At 36.6% G+C, this 17,382-nt stretch overlaps 1 protein-coding gene across 1 annotated transcript; it reads left to right on the forward strand.

Moving 5' to 3' along the window:
• Positions 1-9,554: 9,554 nt before the first annotated feature.
• Positions 9,555-16,396, forward strand: LOC146166489 (beta-1,3-N-acetylglucosaminyltransferase radical fringe-like). The gene is made up of 8 exons (XM_083389298.1): positions 9,555-9,971; positions 11,424-11,472; positions 12,375-12,417; positions 13,041-13,100; positions 13,775-13,895; positions 14,664-14,764; positions 15,243-15,405; positions 16,062-16,396. The coding sequence occupies exons 1-8, from the start codon at positions 9,624-9,626 to the stop codon at positions 16,194-16,196; spliced, it is 1,020 nt and encodes a 339-aa protein (XP_083245424.1). The 5' UTR covers positions 9,555-9,623; the 3' UTR covers positions 16,197-16,396.
• The last annotated feature ends 986 nt before the right edge of the window (positions 16,397-17,382 follow it).

Genomic DNA, 17,382 nt, shown 5'->3' on the forward strand with positions numbered 1-17,382 from the left:
GAGTAACATCGAAGCCTTAGCTCTCTATTTCTTTTAACTGAAAGTTATCAAAACACAAATAAGACAGTAGCATAAATAACTTTGAATTTAATTAATATAAGCCATACAACCGAGTGTTGCTCATCCAGCAGTTTGATATAAACAAAGACAGATTCTGTCCTGCATGATATGCCATATTATCCTGATGAAGGCGTCTTGTATAGAACGTCGAGACGTCGATTGATTATAATAAAACTGCTTGACAGGCAACACCCGGTTATACATTATGCCTGGCAACAATAGCTTATTTTGATATAGGCCATGTTTTCATAATACTTTCGCAATTTTTTCCGTGTTTTAACACAATATTGTTCAGATCCAATATTAATAAATTTAACCACATAAAACTACTACAATTGGCGACCCAACCAAATCTAACAGCAACCAAATTTCGGGATGCGACTCATAGGTTAAGTAACACTGGTTTAAAACATAGTATAGTTAGACACATAGAAACCTACATTCACACTATGTAGATAGTGTAGCTTAATTGTGAAACATCTTCAAGATGATGTCGATTTACTTCCCCTTTTTGGCTTTGTTCATTATTAAGTTACATTACAAATCCGTGAATAGTGTCCATAGGTATGATGGTGTCAATTACGTTAAAGCACGGAAGCTTTGATTACTATGCTGGAACATTTGCAATTCAAAGCAGTGAAACATTAAGATGTTGTTGATTTACTCGACCTTTTTGGCTTTGAGATTAATTATTAAGCTACATTGCATCTCGACCACGTTATACCACGCTTTCACGCTTTCATCCGTTTCCTAACTAGCTTCCCGGGGATTAATTGGCTTACTTACTGCTGGTAAAGGCTTGCATTGACTTGATTTGCTTATAACAGTCAGTTGGGCGGAGTTAGTATTGCTTACAGTGAAAAAATCGTCTTTGTTTAGTTGGTCTGTAACCAAGTTGAACTTACCGATGTACTTGAACGATGTAAGGACATTTTAAGCTACATTTCCTTTTGCGAAATATCGGCTTTGTGTAGATGAACTATGAAAATGTTGGATTTTAGATTAAAAAGTAAAGTTATCTGTTCTGCTTAACAATCGTTAAATGTTATCTTAGTTTTATGTTTTCTACTTGCAAAAATACGATTTTGTTTATTAGAGGGCCACTAAATATAGCGCTGCAAATACAGAACAAAATTATTTTTCTGTATTAAGATGCGAAAAAATCTGGTTTGTTAAACGTTTGCGCACCACTGGTTTGCTATGTTTACAGTTAAGTTAAAAATAAATGGCGTTTCAAAGTGAAATTTAGTTAGCTAGTATTCCCGTTTATTACAATAAAATAATAAAATAGAAGTGTAGCGTTCTCAAAGCGACTTCCTTATAACCGAAACCCCGGTTATTCAATTCAAACAGTCTGGCCGGTTGCATTGTCACGCCAGCCTGTGGGTGTTTATCAAATTGTCAGTATGTCGCTGAAAGCGCTTTGTCAGAGTTTACAATTTGCTGTATTTTTGTATCGATGTTTTAAGCATGTTGTCACGAAATTTAATTACAGCAGTCGGGTATAAAGTATTAAAGTGATGGCAGTTTATGTGAAAATCATTTTCACATACACATATTCACTCGTGGAGCTCTGATCGCTTATGAAGGTATAATTTTGAACGCATCGTAAGTACCTGATTTTTGAACGTATCGTAATTACTGATTTATCGCGTGTCTTACGCAATAAATAATAATCTTCCATTGTGGATAAAACCCACACAGGCTTCGAAAAATAATATGATTGCTTCTCGGGCTACTTCACACGGTTGTGGGTCCTAAGTCGGGCAGTCTTGGTCCTTTCACTTGAAGTGGACAGGCAAGACTTAGTGCAATAGTTCTCACTTCTGAGTTGGACTTCCGACGAACCCAGAGAAAGAAATTTACGAATATTAACTGAATTTTTTGTTTTATGAAACTCATAATTGCATTTCTGCAGTTCTTCGTAACGAAGAGCTCGAATATACATGTCAAAATACTCTAGCAAAGCTAGCAATTCCGGTCAGACACTTTTAAAACACTAAAAAAATGTAACTATACATTTCAAATACAAAAAAATATAAATATACATAAAAATAAATATAGCCTACATTTCGCTAGCAAAGGCATGTACGTGTTAGTTGTTAATAATATTTGAAAGGTTTTTAAAACTGTAAATCGAGTTGCCAAACTGAATCAATATGCGACGCACTAGGAAAGGTAAAAACGACGCACCAGGACGTCTTAAATCACTGTTTGAGAACATCTGCTTGACAAATCAGTCACTATACTAGCGATATGGTTGAGCGCACAAAATGTGATTTGTCTGGGCTGTTTACTCGCCTGCGTGTTTTTCTGAAGGCTGGAATTGACTGGTTGTCAGTAGAGCAGGCGTTTTGGTGCCGTTTACTTGTATTTTTGAAGGTGAACTGCGAAGTACTTTTCCTTTGAAAATATCATCAGAGTTTTTTACAATTGCATTGTTATTTCTGTAACTGATAGGTTTTAACTGTCCAAATATTTTGTCTGTAAAAGTATTTTCAGAACTTGTACAGAAGTGGGGCCTACTGCTGGTTCTGTATCTGCCATCTTACAACTGTCGAAATTATTTTTGCGGCAAAATAATAGGGACAGCGTTTCTTTGTGTTTCCAAATATGTTAACTGCCAAAAAGGCTTGTTGTACAATGTAAGTTAAATGCTGTTAGTCTGTGGACTTTAAGTGACATTTTAAGGTTAAAGTTTAGATCACTTTGTCTAAATAGACTAAGGACTTATTAAGCTAGTAAGTAAGAGCTGTAGTTAAGCTGCCAACCCTTTAGTAGAGATTAGTTAGTTACAAGCTGTGCGTATTTAATTCTGAGCTCTGTTTTATCATTCCACGTCATTGCTGTAGTATTTCCGAATTGTCGAAGGCTGGCTCCGTTTACATTTCTACGGCTTATAAAAACAAATGTTGGCGTAGTTTTAATTGATATTAGGCTCTGTATACATTTAGAAGCGTAAACGAAAAAGCGCTTTTTGTATAAGATGCTAGTCGTCTACAGATAGCTCTTAGCTTGTAACCAACGTGTTTAATCAACGTAAAATATGGGCAAATGTGTGTACTTTCTTAATTCAACAGAGAGTTCCAGCCAGTACTACGCACAGGTCACGTGATACAACTGGAGGCTAGCGATAATGACGTCACAGTCTGGCACGAATATCAAAACATGCGTTAAGCGTCGCTGCTGATGGCGTGTTTGCTCATGTATTTTAACACACGTTTCGCAACCATTTGGTCACGAAGAGTTTCTAAATGTTGCAGTTTTCTATTATATCCGGAAATTATTGCGTTACCCTACGTAACATTTATGCATCAATATCATAAAAAAATAGCAATTGGATGTGGTTGAAGAGCCTTTAAGCCAGCGTTTCTCAACCTGCGCGCCGTGGAAGGTGGCCAGGTGCGCCGCGAGAAAATGGGGAAAAAATGTTGCAAAAATTCTGTATTAGGCCTATTTGTAGAATTTGCGAATAATTTTAGAATAAACTCTAGTCACTATTTTCTGTGAATAAACACTGAGCAATATGACTGGATTCGTAGCCCCGGCCGATGCCAAGAATATGTCCTTTAATCGTCCCATACCCTTTTTTAACAGTTTTGGGCGTTATTTAGTCCATTTAGGTTTTTTCCGTTACATTTTTGATTTATTCCGAGTTAGATATTGTTGCTCTTAGGGCTTATTCTGTGTTTCCATCGAACTCTAGCTAACATACCGTGTGTTTTCATAATTTACAACATGAAAGGCCTATTTCATTTATTTTCTTTCTGTTTAGGCATGTCTTATTGAGCACATCGTATTTTATAGCAGGTCTGTGGAGTCGGGAGTCATATTTGGGACTCGGCGTACCGTAATCGATTTATTTTGCTGAAATCGGACTGATGGAGTCCCGAGTCCGACGTGCGCAGTACCAATTTTAAAATTAATTATGCCGCCAAATGCAAATTAAAAAGGCGAAATAGCATATGGTGGATATTTTCCAGCAATGTATTGTGGTTGGATGAGATATATGACACCACTATGAGGGGATTGTTGAAAATCCACCTTAATTTAGTTACGTAAATGGGAAAATTAAATGCTGTAGGGTGGCAGAAGCACTCGGAATTTGACGAAATCACACATTTGGCCGGAGTCGGACTCGGGAGTTGGAGTCGGGTTATTTTTAACCGACTCCGCAAGCTGCTTAATAGATAATAGAATTGGGAGCCTGATGTAATAAAAATTGCCAGCAAAAAACAAAATATCCAAACAAAGTTTGCAGTCGACTCGCTCGTCACGTTTTGAAAGGTTTACAAGTGCGCCCTGGGGTGAAAAAGGTTGAGAAACACTGCTTTAAGCTAACAGCCTTATTGTTAGGCATAGCTTTTACTTTCTAAACTGATATATTGATTAGGGTTAAATAAAATATGACATATTTGTGTTTATTCAGTCTAAGTGTAAAGCTTAAAAGAGCCCATAGTAGTTAAGGCGAGAGTTTAACAATACGAGTTAATATAAACACTAAACTTTAGTGATTGGGTTATAGTTAAATGTTTTTGTTAAGATAAATATATAACTGTAGCAGCAATGTTACAAGTAACACCAAATGGATTAATATAAATAATGTTGACCAGTATTAGTGGTAGGTACTGGTAATAATAGGTAAATTATATTGGTTAAAGATAGCTGCTGACCAGTTGACGTATAACAGGCAAACCACGCAGGTAAGCAAAGTTGTTAAACCGTTATAGCAGTATTTCCTAACCTTTTTGTACTTCAGGCGCACAATAAACGTGTTGGCGCACCTAGTGAGCCAATTGATGGCAAATATTTTCCGGTATTTCTCTTGAATTGCTTGCGGGGTTTACTGTGTAGGTTTTAAAGTTGCGTATTTCAAAGTTTTGCAAGATCGGCAAGCTGGGCCTATAGAGAAAGATAAAACATAAGACACATAATGGCTTGAGGTTGTAGTAAGAATAATGAGCCATACAGAAGTAGGAAGCAGTAGGTTTCGAAGGTTTGTTTATTCATTTTCAACATAGTAAAAAAACATATAAAAAACATATCATAGTTAAAAGTACTTTTAAGATTATCAAAGCCGATAATGATGAAAGTAGCGTTTTCAACGTTTCGCGAAACGTTCTGTATAGATTTGATATTCTTACTACGTCTTACTACAACCTCCATCTATTATGCTCCAAGATAGTTCCTTTTACCAGCAGTGCACTGGTATCGAAGAGTTGATATATGCCGGATGGTGTCATATTGATTAATTATATTTTAGCCTATGGCAGGCAGGAAGCAAGCAACGGTTTGGTCGAAGCGTTCGCTTATTTTCGCACCAATGGAACGCATGTTTTGTAACACTTCGTGTTTCATAAGCAGAAAGTAATGGGTTGTGTTGTAGCGAAGAGGAGGTGTGTAGCTAGGGGTAAGCAGGCGCTGACCCTGTATACGAGAGTCGACGGCTGCCTAAGTCCCTCACAAGTTCTTAATCCGACTCCAAATGAGCAGGCCGCTAGAATACCTGTCCTTAACTTCTTGTACTCTAGGCAAAGACAATCCACTCAGTAGATAATTGCCCGTGGAGTATATTCACAAATCTCAGCAGTACATACGATAAGGTAACGCGGGGATTCAATCCGCTAGTCTATAACACGTATAAAATAGAAAAATAGGCTAACCGCTGAAAGCGCGCAGTTCGTCGTTTGTCACGCGTCAGTGAACAACGGTCACGTGTAGAGTGACGTCAAATTAGGCAATATCTAGTTATATTACATGATAAATGCTACAGTTTTAAGCTAGTTCTGACAATACCAACTAACAGGCCTTTTTACGTTGGTTGCTATATTTGTTTAGGCACGTTATGCACGGATCTGGAATGTTGCTTGATAATAATGAATTATAAAGCCGAAAAGGTTAAGTAGATCGACATCATCCTGATTAAGACGTTTTTCGATACGCACTTGTATCATCATCATCAGGTAAAAACTAATAACTGAAGCTGATACAAGTTATCATCGAAAGGTCTTTATTAAGATGGTTTCGATCTGCTCGGTCTTTTTGGCTTTACAATTCTTTCTCATGCAGTATTTATCTTATTCGAAAACTGAACCCAAGTGGCGCTGATTGACAAATTATATTTAACTGTTGATGAGCGTTGGCAGACCATTGTGTTACAGCAGTGGTTCTTAACCTTGGACTCGCCGCCCCAAAACGCTTTAAAAAGAACCACGCCTGTCCAATAAACACAGATGAAGATTTTGGACCATATTACACAGGTTTTCTTCACCTAAATTGACCTTTCCCTGTAACATAACCTTCTTCCCTTGTTACTTTTGTTCGGTTTTGTGTTTTTTTCGCATTTATTTTTACTTAAATTTTAACACTGAGGATGGCATGAGGTATCGCGGAAATGTTTGTAAACACCGAAATGTCGATTTTATCGAATATAATGGCGTTGGTTTTTTTTTAAAGATAAATACTTTTACGAACGACAAACGAATGATTTAACGATATCAGACTATATGGAACAGCAGTTTATGGAAGGAAGTAGGAACATACTTACAACTGTCTGATTTTGGGAACAAATTATGGTTTTAAAATAACCTTTTTGTTGTTGTGGTTGCCCTAAAATGGGCCGTAAATCATCGAAAAAGATAGACGGCCATATGTGAACATTTTAGATAAGGGCGAAAACCACTGCGTTAAAGAACAGGTTTACTAGTTTATAAGGTAAACTGTCATTACAGTTCTGTCCGTTTGGTTTTGGTTAGTAAGGCAAGCAGTGCAAAGCCGTGTTATTTCACAGGAAAGAGTAGGTTTAGTTTACCGCCCCTGCGGTTTATTTTACACGTCTCAAGTTATTTCGAGCTTGCATTTTCAGCATATTTTGTTGAATCTACCCGTATAAAACCTTTGCCATAGTTTATCATATAAACAACGCGCTTCCTTGACGCCTATAAATAATGCATGTAAAGCAGAAGGGTAGCTGGTCGTGCTGCTGTATTATGAAACGGCATGGGTTGTGATGTAGGTCGTTTGTGTGCTGTTAATTCCTAATGCCGTCTTTTCTACTACGATATTCAAGTATAGCATACCTTAGCAATGAGCTAAAACGTGTTACGTCTAATGTATTGGCCCAACACTTTTAAATTAGTGGTTCTTAACCTTTGCATTGCACCCCTTTCAAATCACCAACTAATTCTCGCACCCCCTTCTAGAATTTCTACAATAACAAAATATTTGTAATTTAATTTTCATACAAGTAGGCTAACTAATAACACTGTGACACAATACCAAAATATAAAGTTTTACATTGAACTGAGCACAAAATAAATTACACTAATATATTTTCTGTGTCTAATTCAGCATCCCCGCACCCCCTTGGAACAGTTCTAAATCGTTGTTTTTTTGTCAACAAGGAAAGGGGCATCGTGCAGCCTTCAGGAGTTCACATGCAATTTTTATTTTATTTGTTAGTAAACCTTAAGTATTAGTTTATGGTGTTAGTTTAAGGATACACTAGTTCTGAAATGTTGACAAAGCCATGGATTAAACGCTTCGCAAGCTGCGTGTTTTCATTTGGAAAACGACTAGCAACGGGAACCTACGCGGTCTTAAATAAATAACCACATAAGATACAAGTATTATTAAAAGAGAAGACAGTCCCTTTCAGTTAGCCATAAACTGACCAACAGGCTAGAGTGATTCAAAACTTATTTTAGAAAACAGCAAAAGAGTGGGCTTAAACTAAATTTAAGAACGTGCAACTAGAAACTATAAGACCTTAAATGAGCTAAACAAATATACAACAAGAGACACAATCAAGTATTAGTATAAAATAAGGTATGCTTTTTAAGTTAGCCTTAACTTGCTGAAACAGTCAAGTCATGCAAAAGTTTGAAAGCATTTCGAAACTTTTTAATTTGCTTTAAATATTGTTTTTTGCTTTTTTGTATCAGTATGTGTGTAATGAGGTTTTTTTTTGAGTTCGTTTTATTGAAAAGGTTCTGCGCTGTAAAAAAATTTGGGAGCCATTGGCATAAGAGTGTTTGTTGGGTTTGTTGAGGGGAATGTTTTAACATAAGTAAAAAAATGGCGTAAAATCCATGGAAAAACATGAAATAAGTTTATAAATATTTGAACTAACCTACAGATATAAATCTTCAAGGAAATATTTTGATGCGTCACTTTTATATTTGATGCTGTATTTGCCACAAAATTCGACCGTTAAGATTAAATATTAAAAATGTAATACTAAAGAAACGCGCCTTGTGAAAAAAAAACGTAAAACAGCACGTGGTTTTATTATAAGTCACGTAAGAATGCAGACCAATCAGTCGAGTCGAATTAGCTTTAACGTCGGTTAATCCATTGGAAAAAAGCGAGTATGTTCGCGAGCAACGCCTTAAGCCGATACTATCTACGTTTGCGTTGAAAGGACAAATCAGTTTTTGACGTTTCTGTTTGAATTTTGAATTCCGGTGCTTTCGATATTGATTACAGATCTTTAAAAAACGTACCACATTCTAACAAGACCAGTACTTTTATTACTGCAAGGTTAACTTTTTTTGGTAATTTTCATACAAACTGAGTTTTTTGTGGTTATCAGGGACTGATCTAGGGGGGCACGTGGTCGTAGACCCCCCGAAAATTTGCGCTTTGCGCGAATCGATAAAATCTTTATATTGTAGCTTTTGTATTTAAAGTAGCAACTCTACAACCTAAAACTTTAACAAAATGAACTGTATTGTGTTTTTAAAGTTACTTCTTTATGACGTGACGGTTTTACGTAACTGTGTGACGTCACCGTATGACGTAAATTTGTGACGTCACGAATGAAAAAATTCATGCACCCCAAACAAAATTCCTTGATCCGCGCCTTGTCATTATGCCTTAACCTTGAAATTCAGCGATTAGCAATTATATGCATTGGGATAAAATCAACTCTAAACACTTTTTTGCAAAACAAAATAACTTTTCATTGCAGAAGGACAAGGCGTGTTAGCATTTTGTTAATCGTTTAAAAGACGTGATAGGAAATAGTTAATCATCTTCAGAAACATCATGAAAATATTATGGGGATTGAACTGGTCGAGTTATACAAACGCATAACATAGTGGAACGAGTTAAACAGAACCGTGATATATTAGATACAAAGTTACCGCGATATTTTGCGATTTTCTGATACAAAACTTTTGCCGCAGACAAGATTAGCCTTTGACTGTATTTTGCTGATTTTAATTTAATTGGCGTGTTTGATCTTACGACGAAGTTGTACTTGTAAGATCAAAACTGCTTATAGCTTTAACTTTAGTGATAGCAGCAGCAAGATTGTTGACCTGACGTCCTGGAACACAAAACGGGCGTACGTATTTTTAATGAACGACCTAGTAAAGTCAAAACGAGGTAAATAAGACCAAATGTCGGTCAAATAGTTATCATATTATTGGTAAAACTGGTAAAAAACGACTTGACGCCCCCCAAAAAACTTGTTCGTATACAGATGTTCGAGTAGGTTTAAATATAGGTTAAAGGTTTTAAGTTGGACAAAATAACTTGTAAATATTTGTAATTTCGTGATGAAGGATTCCCCATCGGACAGCGATGCCTTGCTATCAACTTTCAAAGCTTCAAAATCCTCTGGAATCCACACTTGGACCAGAATCACCCCAAAAAAAGCAATCATCGTTCTTTCTCTAGCAACACTCTCAAGCATTGTCGTTTTCAAGCTCACACATCCGACAACCTACGTCATCGAACCGCTTGACGTCATCAACGGTGATCTCGTGCCGGCCGATGACGTCACAAAGCGAGGTGTAAACGTCACGGTTGATGACGTGGCTTTAACGATCAAAACAAGCAAGAAGTTTCACACTGACAGGGTTGACTTGATTTTGAAGACTTGGTTTAAGAAAGCGAATGGACAGGTTTGGATTGTTGTAGTTGATTTAAGGCAGAATGGTTGTTCAACTTTTTTCACCGCGCACCCTAAATTTTATTTTGTCTCGCGTGTTCCACGGTAAGCAAAAAATTAAAAAAATGACGTCATATGTTGACGTCACAGTACAAACAGACTTCGTCAATCTGCAGATTTCTGTCCAAAAATGTGAAAGTGAAATACGGTGTCTAAATAGGATTCAGTGCGAAAACGTTTTATTTCTAATCAAAGCGTTTTCTTTAAAATGTGATTACTTCTTAAATATACACTAATATTTCTATTGGGCCTTTTACTTTTACCCCCTTAAACTAGTTCACGGACCCCCGAGGGGTCCATGGAACCAAGTTTAAGAACCACTGATTTATGTTAACAAGTGTTTGTTTATCGCGCTTAGATGGGCGCTTTAGGAGTTTAATATTAATAAAAAGCAGTAAGCTCTATAGTAGTGTTGTAACAACTCATTTCCAAAAAGTTTTACTGTCATCAACTTATACATAACCATTCATCGTTTAGGATAGGGGTCGGCAAAACTAAGAATTTTGTTATTAATGTTAGAAAAACTGTGAATCAGGCGGGCCTGCAATCTTTTATTTCACTTAAAAACTGGTTTAATTACATTAAAGGAGGCAGTGAAGTATTGGCACAAAACGCGATAAAAAAGCGTTTGTTGGTTTTAAATTCGAGTTCACACGTCGCCATCCATACTACCAATGAAAAGTGTTAAAAAAACGCGATAACTTCAATAGTTAATCTAGTTCAGTGTTTGTTAACCTTATATGTCAGGGCGCACCTGGCGAGCAAAGCGAGCATTTTTTAGTATAATGGCATTTATTTTATGTTTCTTGCAAGGTATTACATTACCAAATATAAAAAAAATAACATAGTAAAAAATCATATGTCCAATATTTTTGAATAAGTTTTCCGACTGTCCGCGACGCATTTGGCAGCTTTCGACTGCGCAACGGTAAAAAAGCGCTGATCTAGTTCAACAGACAGCATCAAAACGTAAACAAACCTTATTCGCGCGAAGCGCCAAAATTGTTTGCGTTTACGTAGTTAAAATAGTCAAAAAGTATTTAAAATGGAATCGTATCCAGTTTGTTAAAGAGGCGACGAGCCCGATGATTTAGATTGGCGGGCTGTAGGTTGCCGACCCCTTGTTTAGGATATGATGACAGTTCAAGACATTACTACAGCCAATTACAGTTTACGGTCATTGGCGTCTAACTTTATCCACGCCCTAATGCAGCCATTCGTTTGTTTGGTTGGTTAAAAGAAACAACTAAATCAAGCAATTTCCTGAAGTCTCACACATAGAAAGCATTCTTTTCAATCGCATATATATAATGTAACGTTACGCTTTAAATAAATGCTGGTTTAGCACAGACCGTGACAATATGTTTCCTGTTTCTTCAGCTTGTGTTTATATTTACTTTTCCAGGTGTTTTTTATCACTGATGATGACGACGCAGAATATCAACAAAAAACAGGTAAAATGTGAAAAAAATGTAAAAATAGCATTTCGTTAAACGTTGTGCTATTGTAAAGCTTTGTAGTATTGTTATCTCAAATTAGTTTTCACTGGTAATTTTACTTTTTGGGGGACCGCACATTTTTCACAAACATTTTGAGGACCTCATATTTTTTGGGTCATACTTTTTTTAGAAATTCTGTCACAAAGCTTCGCCTTAATGTGACGTCACAAAGTTGTATCTAAACGCGGCGTCATAGAGAAGTAACTTTAAGAGCGCCACACAAATCGTTTATTTTGGTAATTTGTTTTAGTTTAAGGTTCATTACTTAAATTTTATCGTTTTGCATAAAGCAAAAAAACTGCTAAATAGTTTAACTTTCCAAAAAAAATATTTTTCCAAAGGTGCGATGAGACGCATGGCGCATGGCCGATATCCGTTTTGAAAAGTAATTGCTTTTGTATCAAGTAGTTTAACAACGAAAGATTTACAAAGTGTCTTGCTGCTAAACTATTATATCGGACCATCACCCTTCTTGCTGAATCACAGAACAAGATGGTCCAAACCCAGGCTCTGTGGCCCGCGGTGGTTCAAATAACTTTGTGACCTGCAAATAATTCCATGGCCCTCAAATATGCAAACTTAAGATACCAGGAATGCAACACAAAGTATCACACATCCCTAATACCAATAATATTGGTAATAACAATTGTTCGCCGTAATTCTTTAACGGATTAACCGAATCAGTCGATGAATTAGGAATATTCATGCAAGCAAGACTAGAAAAACATCTAGCTTGTGGTGAGGTTCGAACTCACGACCTCCGGGCGTACCGTCGCCGTTTTGATAACCCTTGTTTATTACTAGAGGAATCTATATTGTTATTACTTGTTCTCCTAACACTTGCTTTGCAACTCCAGGTGGCAAGATGGTGGTCTCACAATGCGGCAAGACCCACGGACTGTGAGTGCTGGTGAAAGTAAAAAATACGCATAAATGTCTATCTATAGACCCCAATGTTGTACACAAGTCATTATTAAATGACTTAGGTCGCAGTCGAGTTATTTGTAAAAAAATTAAGTCCATGTCAAGTCATTTTTGCACGAAATTAAGTCAAGGTTTTTTTGAATAAATAACTAGTCAATTTTCAAGTCAAGTCCCAGTCAAGTCATAATTAGAGCAAGTCAATTTTTAGTCAAGTTTTGTCATAAAAGTAAACGTTAAACTATTAATATTGGCAAACCAGTCTGATTATAAGCAGCTATTTAACCAAAAATAACACAAAACGCAACCTATAGCCAGCAAATCGTTTTATATGCAAAATTTAAGATAAATAACCGAATTTTTATAATGAAAGCATTTCATTTCAACGTCAAGTCTTTTGTAAAGAGTGACTTAAATGTACTGACTTAAGTCATTACAATTTACAACACTGGTAGTCCCAGAAAGTTTTTAAAATATCTTCTGAATAACTTAATGTTATCTAAAGATTAGCCTTGCTCGCTTTTATATCTGTACCTAATATTTGTTGTCTTATTATGATTCATAATGCTTTTTTTCATTGAATATATTTCGTTTTACAACAGGAGAGCGCTTTGCTGCAAGAATGGAATGGAATTTGACACTTTTATGGCGACCAAGAAAACGTAAGAACTCTAGAAAACACAAGTCAGTCTTCCAGTAACAATATTCACACATATGTCAACAATTAAAAGATAAACTATGGCTTACAACGTTACATAAATAATGTATACACGCTGCTGACAGAATGTTTGATCAAAATTTAAATTAGGTTCAGCACAATAATAGCTCTTCCAAATCCAAATTACCATGTTTTTGTATTGATATTCCCTCCAAAGTACAAAATATTTTCAATATAGGACAAACAGTATTGTGTATTCGTTCCAATTAAACAATGTGTATTATCAACGTCATAGTGGGTTTTAAGGTTGTATGAAGTAGTTACCGGGTATTGTCAGATGGCACCGGGATCGTCGCTCTACCAACTGAGCTATACTGGGTCAGAGGGGGGCGAGAAACACCCATAGCCCTGTGGCCTGCTGAATCCTGTTCGTTAAACTAGCCTGCAGTGAGGTTCGAACTCACGACCTCCGGTCAAGCCGGGGCCGTCGCCCTACCAACTGAGCTACACAGGCTCGGAGGGGAGCAAGTCGAGAAACAACCATGCGCCAATGCTGGATACATTCTTTTAGTAGAAGCAACGTCACATTGACTTTACATTATTTTAATTTTTTTTAAATGTTAGAAAAATAACGTTTCGGGTTCGATTCACATCTAACTAGGCCCTTATATTTTTCAGGTGGTGGTGTCATTTTGACGACGACGATTACGTCAATGTTGAAAATCTCGTAACCTTCTTGAATAAATTCGACCCTAGAATTCCGCATTATATCGGACGAAGAAGTGTTGATCATTTCCAGGTAGAGTGCTATAATTTATTATTTTGTAAACAATTAGGTTAATTTATTAGTCCATGGTCATTTCGTTGATCATTTCGAGGTCAGTAGAGCCTTAATTATTTATTATTTTGTAAACAATTAAGTTAATTTATTAGTCCATGTTCATTAGAGTACTAACAATTACTCTAACAATTTTCCGGTCACTAAAATGAGTGTTGAATATTTATTTATTTTTTGTTCAGTAGAATCTAGGTTTAAATCCGTAAAGCAGTGTTGTAAATAAGTCATTTTAAACTAACTGAAGTCCAAGTCAGGACATTTGTAAAAAACTAAAGCCCAAGTCAAGTCATTTTTAAATACATTTTCAGTTAAGTCCTAGTCAAGTCATACTCAAACGAAATAAAACGTTAAACTATTAAAAAATTGTAAACTGACTTAATTCCACATCAAGTCATTGACATAAATCATTACAACACTGTCGTTCAACCACGAACTTATTGATTCCATTCGTAGGCTCCCTTAATTTACTTATTTTTAGATTTAAAACAGTATTTATTCAATTTATGGTTTAAAGAATATTCTGTATTTTTTAATTTCACGTTGGTATTTTTCTAGTATCTTCGTTCGCAATCTGCGATAATCGAACAACGTATTTAGTTTATTTTTTATTCAGTAAAGTCCTTGTTATTTATTTTCAAGTCCGCAAAATGCTGCTATTTGTTTTTAAAATAGCACAAGTTATTACACAAGGGATTCAAGTCACCAATATTTCATCACTATTTTTGGCAGGGCCAGTACAAGTTTCAAAAATACAACTTTAATTTTGCCACTGGGGGCGCTGGAGTGTGTATATCACGTCCTCTAGCGGAAAAGATGAAGGAATGGACTGGGTAAGTTTGTAAAAAGTCGAACTTTTGTTGAAATTAAGGTTCAAAATGCGTGGTATCTACAAAAATCAGTTCAAATAGGAAGAATACAAATATACACTGATAAAGACTTAACACTACGATAAAACATTTTACGTCGAATGTATTATTCTAACACTTCTTCTAATTCGGTGTTTGTTAACCTTTTTGCTTGCCTTTCAAATCACCAACCAATTCTCGCAACCCCTTCTACAATTGCTTAAATAACCAAACCATTGTAATTTTATTTTTGTACAAGTAACTAACAACACAGTAACACAATGCCAAAATGTGAGTTTTACATTTGACTGAGCAAAGAAATGGAACAGTTCTCGCAACCCTGGTTGAGAAACCCTGACTAAGAGTAACATTTCAATGAAAAAAATATTCTTTTAGAATTATGTTCTATGTTGTCAACAATTGAACACTAGGTTAAGTACCAACTGTTATTTCTATTTTGCAGTGAGCACATGGCGCGAATGTGCACTTGGATCAACTACGCAGACGACTGTACTGTCGGGTTTATTGTGACTGCACTGCTCCGGATTGCGATGACCGAGTCCCTTTTCTTCCACTCTCACATTGAGCACCTGGCGGACTTGGACGCGACAACGTTAAAAGACCAAGTGAGTATTTCCTGGTAAATTACTGGTTATTGGTGACGTCAATAAAATGAAAAATAGTAAAAAAAATCGTTCACAAAATGACGTAACGCGAAACTGTCAAGCCCCTACAATACGGAATTGTTTGTATTAACAGGATGCAAGTAATGGTGCCATGGTTGTTTCTCGACTTGCTCCCCTCTAACTAAGCCTGTGTAGTTGGTAGAGCGACGGTCCCGGTATGACCGAGGTCGTGAGTTCGAACCTCACTGCAGGCTAGTTTTACGAACAGGATGCAGAAGGCAGTGGTGCTATAGTTAATTATTACCTTGCTTTACCACAATGTGTAGCTCATTAGGTAGCCCGACGGTTCTAGAATGACCGGAGGTCGTGAGATCGAACCTGACTGCAGGCTAGTTATTTTCCTAACCTGCCATGCTTGCATCATGGATCGACAGATTCGGTGAAGAGTCTACGATGGCTTTCGGTGTACTAATGATATGTAAGCCGTAATCGTTGGTCAATAAGCGACCACTAACGCACTAACGCCACAACTTTGCGATCTTGGCGTCACAATCCTAGCAGAATGATGTCACATGCCTACCACATCAACGTCACAAACACTTGATGATGACGTCACAACCCCCGAAGCCATTTAATTGTCTATTCTCTATGTTTAGATCTGCTTAAGCTACAGAAGCGGAAATGTTCTCAACTTGGATCCGATTCGACCTCGGTTCAACGTGACCTTTGACCCCACAAGGATGCTCTCGCTTCACTGTCACATCTACCCTGATGACGTCATTTGCACGTAACACGAATGACGTCACGTACGTTGCAACGTGACGCAATGTTGGGCACTTAGCAATAACCTCAGTGGTATAGATGGCGCGTTTGCTTCCGCTTGCGAGGTTTGGCCAAATTACCGCACAGTTTAGCGTAACTAAAACTAAACATTTTGCCGCGCCGTGCCGCATACCGCGGGCGCCATGTCAAAGTTGACTTAAAAATAAAATAGCAGTTTACACTTGGATGTTTCATCCTAAAACGTAGGCTGTTGTCCGTACTTTTACATTTGAAATAGGTTTATAGTGTTTTTTTGTTGTTGTTTTTTTGAAGTGTTGGAATATACTGCTTAGTGCTCAAATTTAGCGGGGGCAGCGCAGTCTTATATTTTGAAAATAATTTGCGGTGCAGCGCAGCTTGCGAACAACTTATTAAAGTGCGGTGCGGACAACGAACACATATTATCTTCCAGTGGGAAAAGTTTTTGTCGGAAGTTATTTAAATTGTTCCTTCCTACTTATCTTGTAGTTCCCTTGGTTGTCAAGGTCATATTTCTCTCAGTGTTTCGGCTGCTTGGTTTATTTCAGGGCATTTTTTTTACCCTTTTTCTATTGAACAATTTTTCCCAATCTGCTGCATTTCACATCCAAATCGCGAAAAGACTAGAAACTCAGTTTAAAAAAGATAACGCACAGGTTATACTTTGGTAAAGGAAAAGGAATGGCGGCACGGATATAATATTGTGTCTAAAAATTGTTGTCATAAATTTTATCAAACGATACAAACAAAACAAATGAAATAAAAAAATAGTTAGCTTTATAAATTTGTCGATTAGTTTTAAAGGTAATCAAAATTTAGTTGTGTTTTAGTAAATGTGCTGCGGGTCGAAAAATTAAGACTACGCTTTCGTGAAACCTGCGCTAACGCATTTCAAGTGATATTCCACAATTGTTATTTACGTCGTTTCTTCTTCTACGGTTTGCTATGCAGGACATAATCATTTATTTGGTTTAAACCTGAGGTCCCCAAACCACGGCTAGTGACATATTTCCCGAATGGAAATAAAGTAGGCCTTTATTTTTTATGAAATTTAAACTGAACGATGACTTTATTAAACTCACTACAATTTTATTTTCATAGCTATTTATATTTCCTTCATTTAACAATCATCAAATGAATGCAGTTTGACAGAAAATGTTATAATTGCTATTACAA

The sequence above is a fragment of the Ascidiella aspersa genome, chromosome 1 (assembly GCF_963924565.1).
Source record: "Ascidiella aspersa chromosome 1, kaAscAspe10.2, whole genome shotgun sequence".
Classification (NCBI taxonomy): domain Eukaryota; kingdom Metazoa; phylum Chordata; class Ascidiacea; order Phlebobranchia; family Ascidiidae; genus Ascidiella; species Ascidiella aspersa.

What these genes read in the sequence shown, in the direction of transcription:
- LOC146166489 (XM_083389298.1), top strand. Translation starts at nt 9,624, where the DNA reads ATGAAGGATTCCCCATCGGACAGCGATGCCTTGCTATCAACTTTCAAA. An exon ending in GAAGTGTTGATCATTTCCAG is followed by an intron (nt 13,896 to 14,663) that starts GTAGAGTGCTAT and finishes TATTTTTGGCAG; the next exon opens with GGCCAGTACAAGTTTCAAAA. An exon ending in CGACAACGTTAAAAGACCAA is followed by an intron (nt 15,406 to 16,061) that starts GTGAGTATTTCC and finishes CTCTATGTTTAG; the next exon opens with ATCTGCTTAAGCTACAGAAG.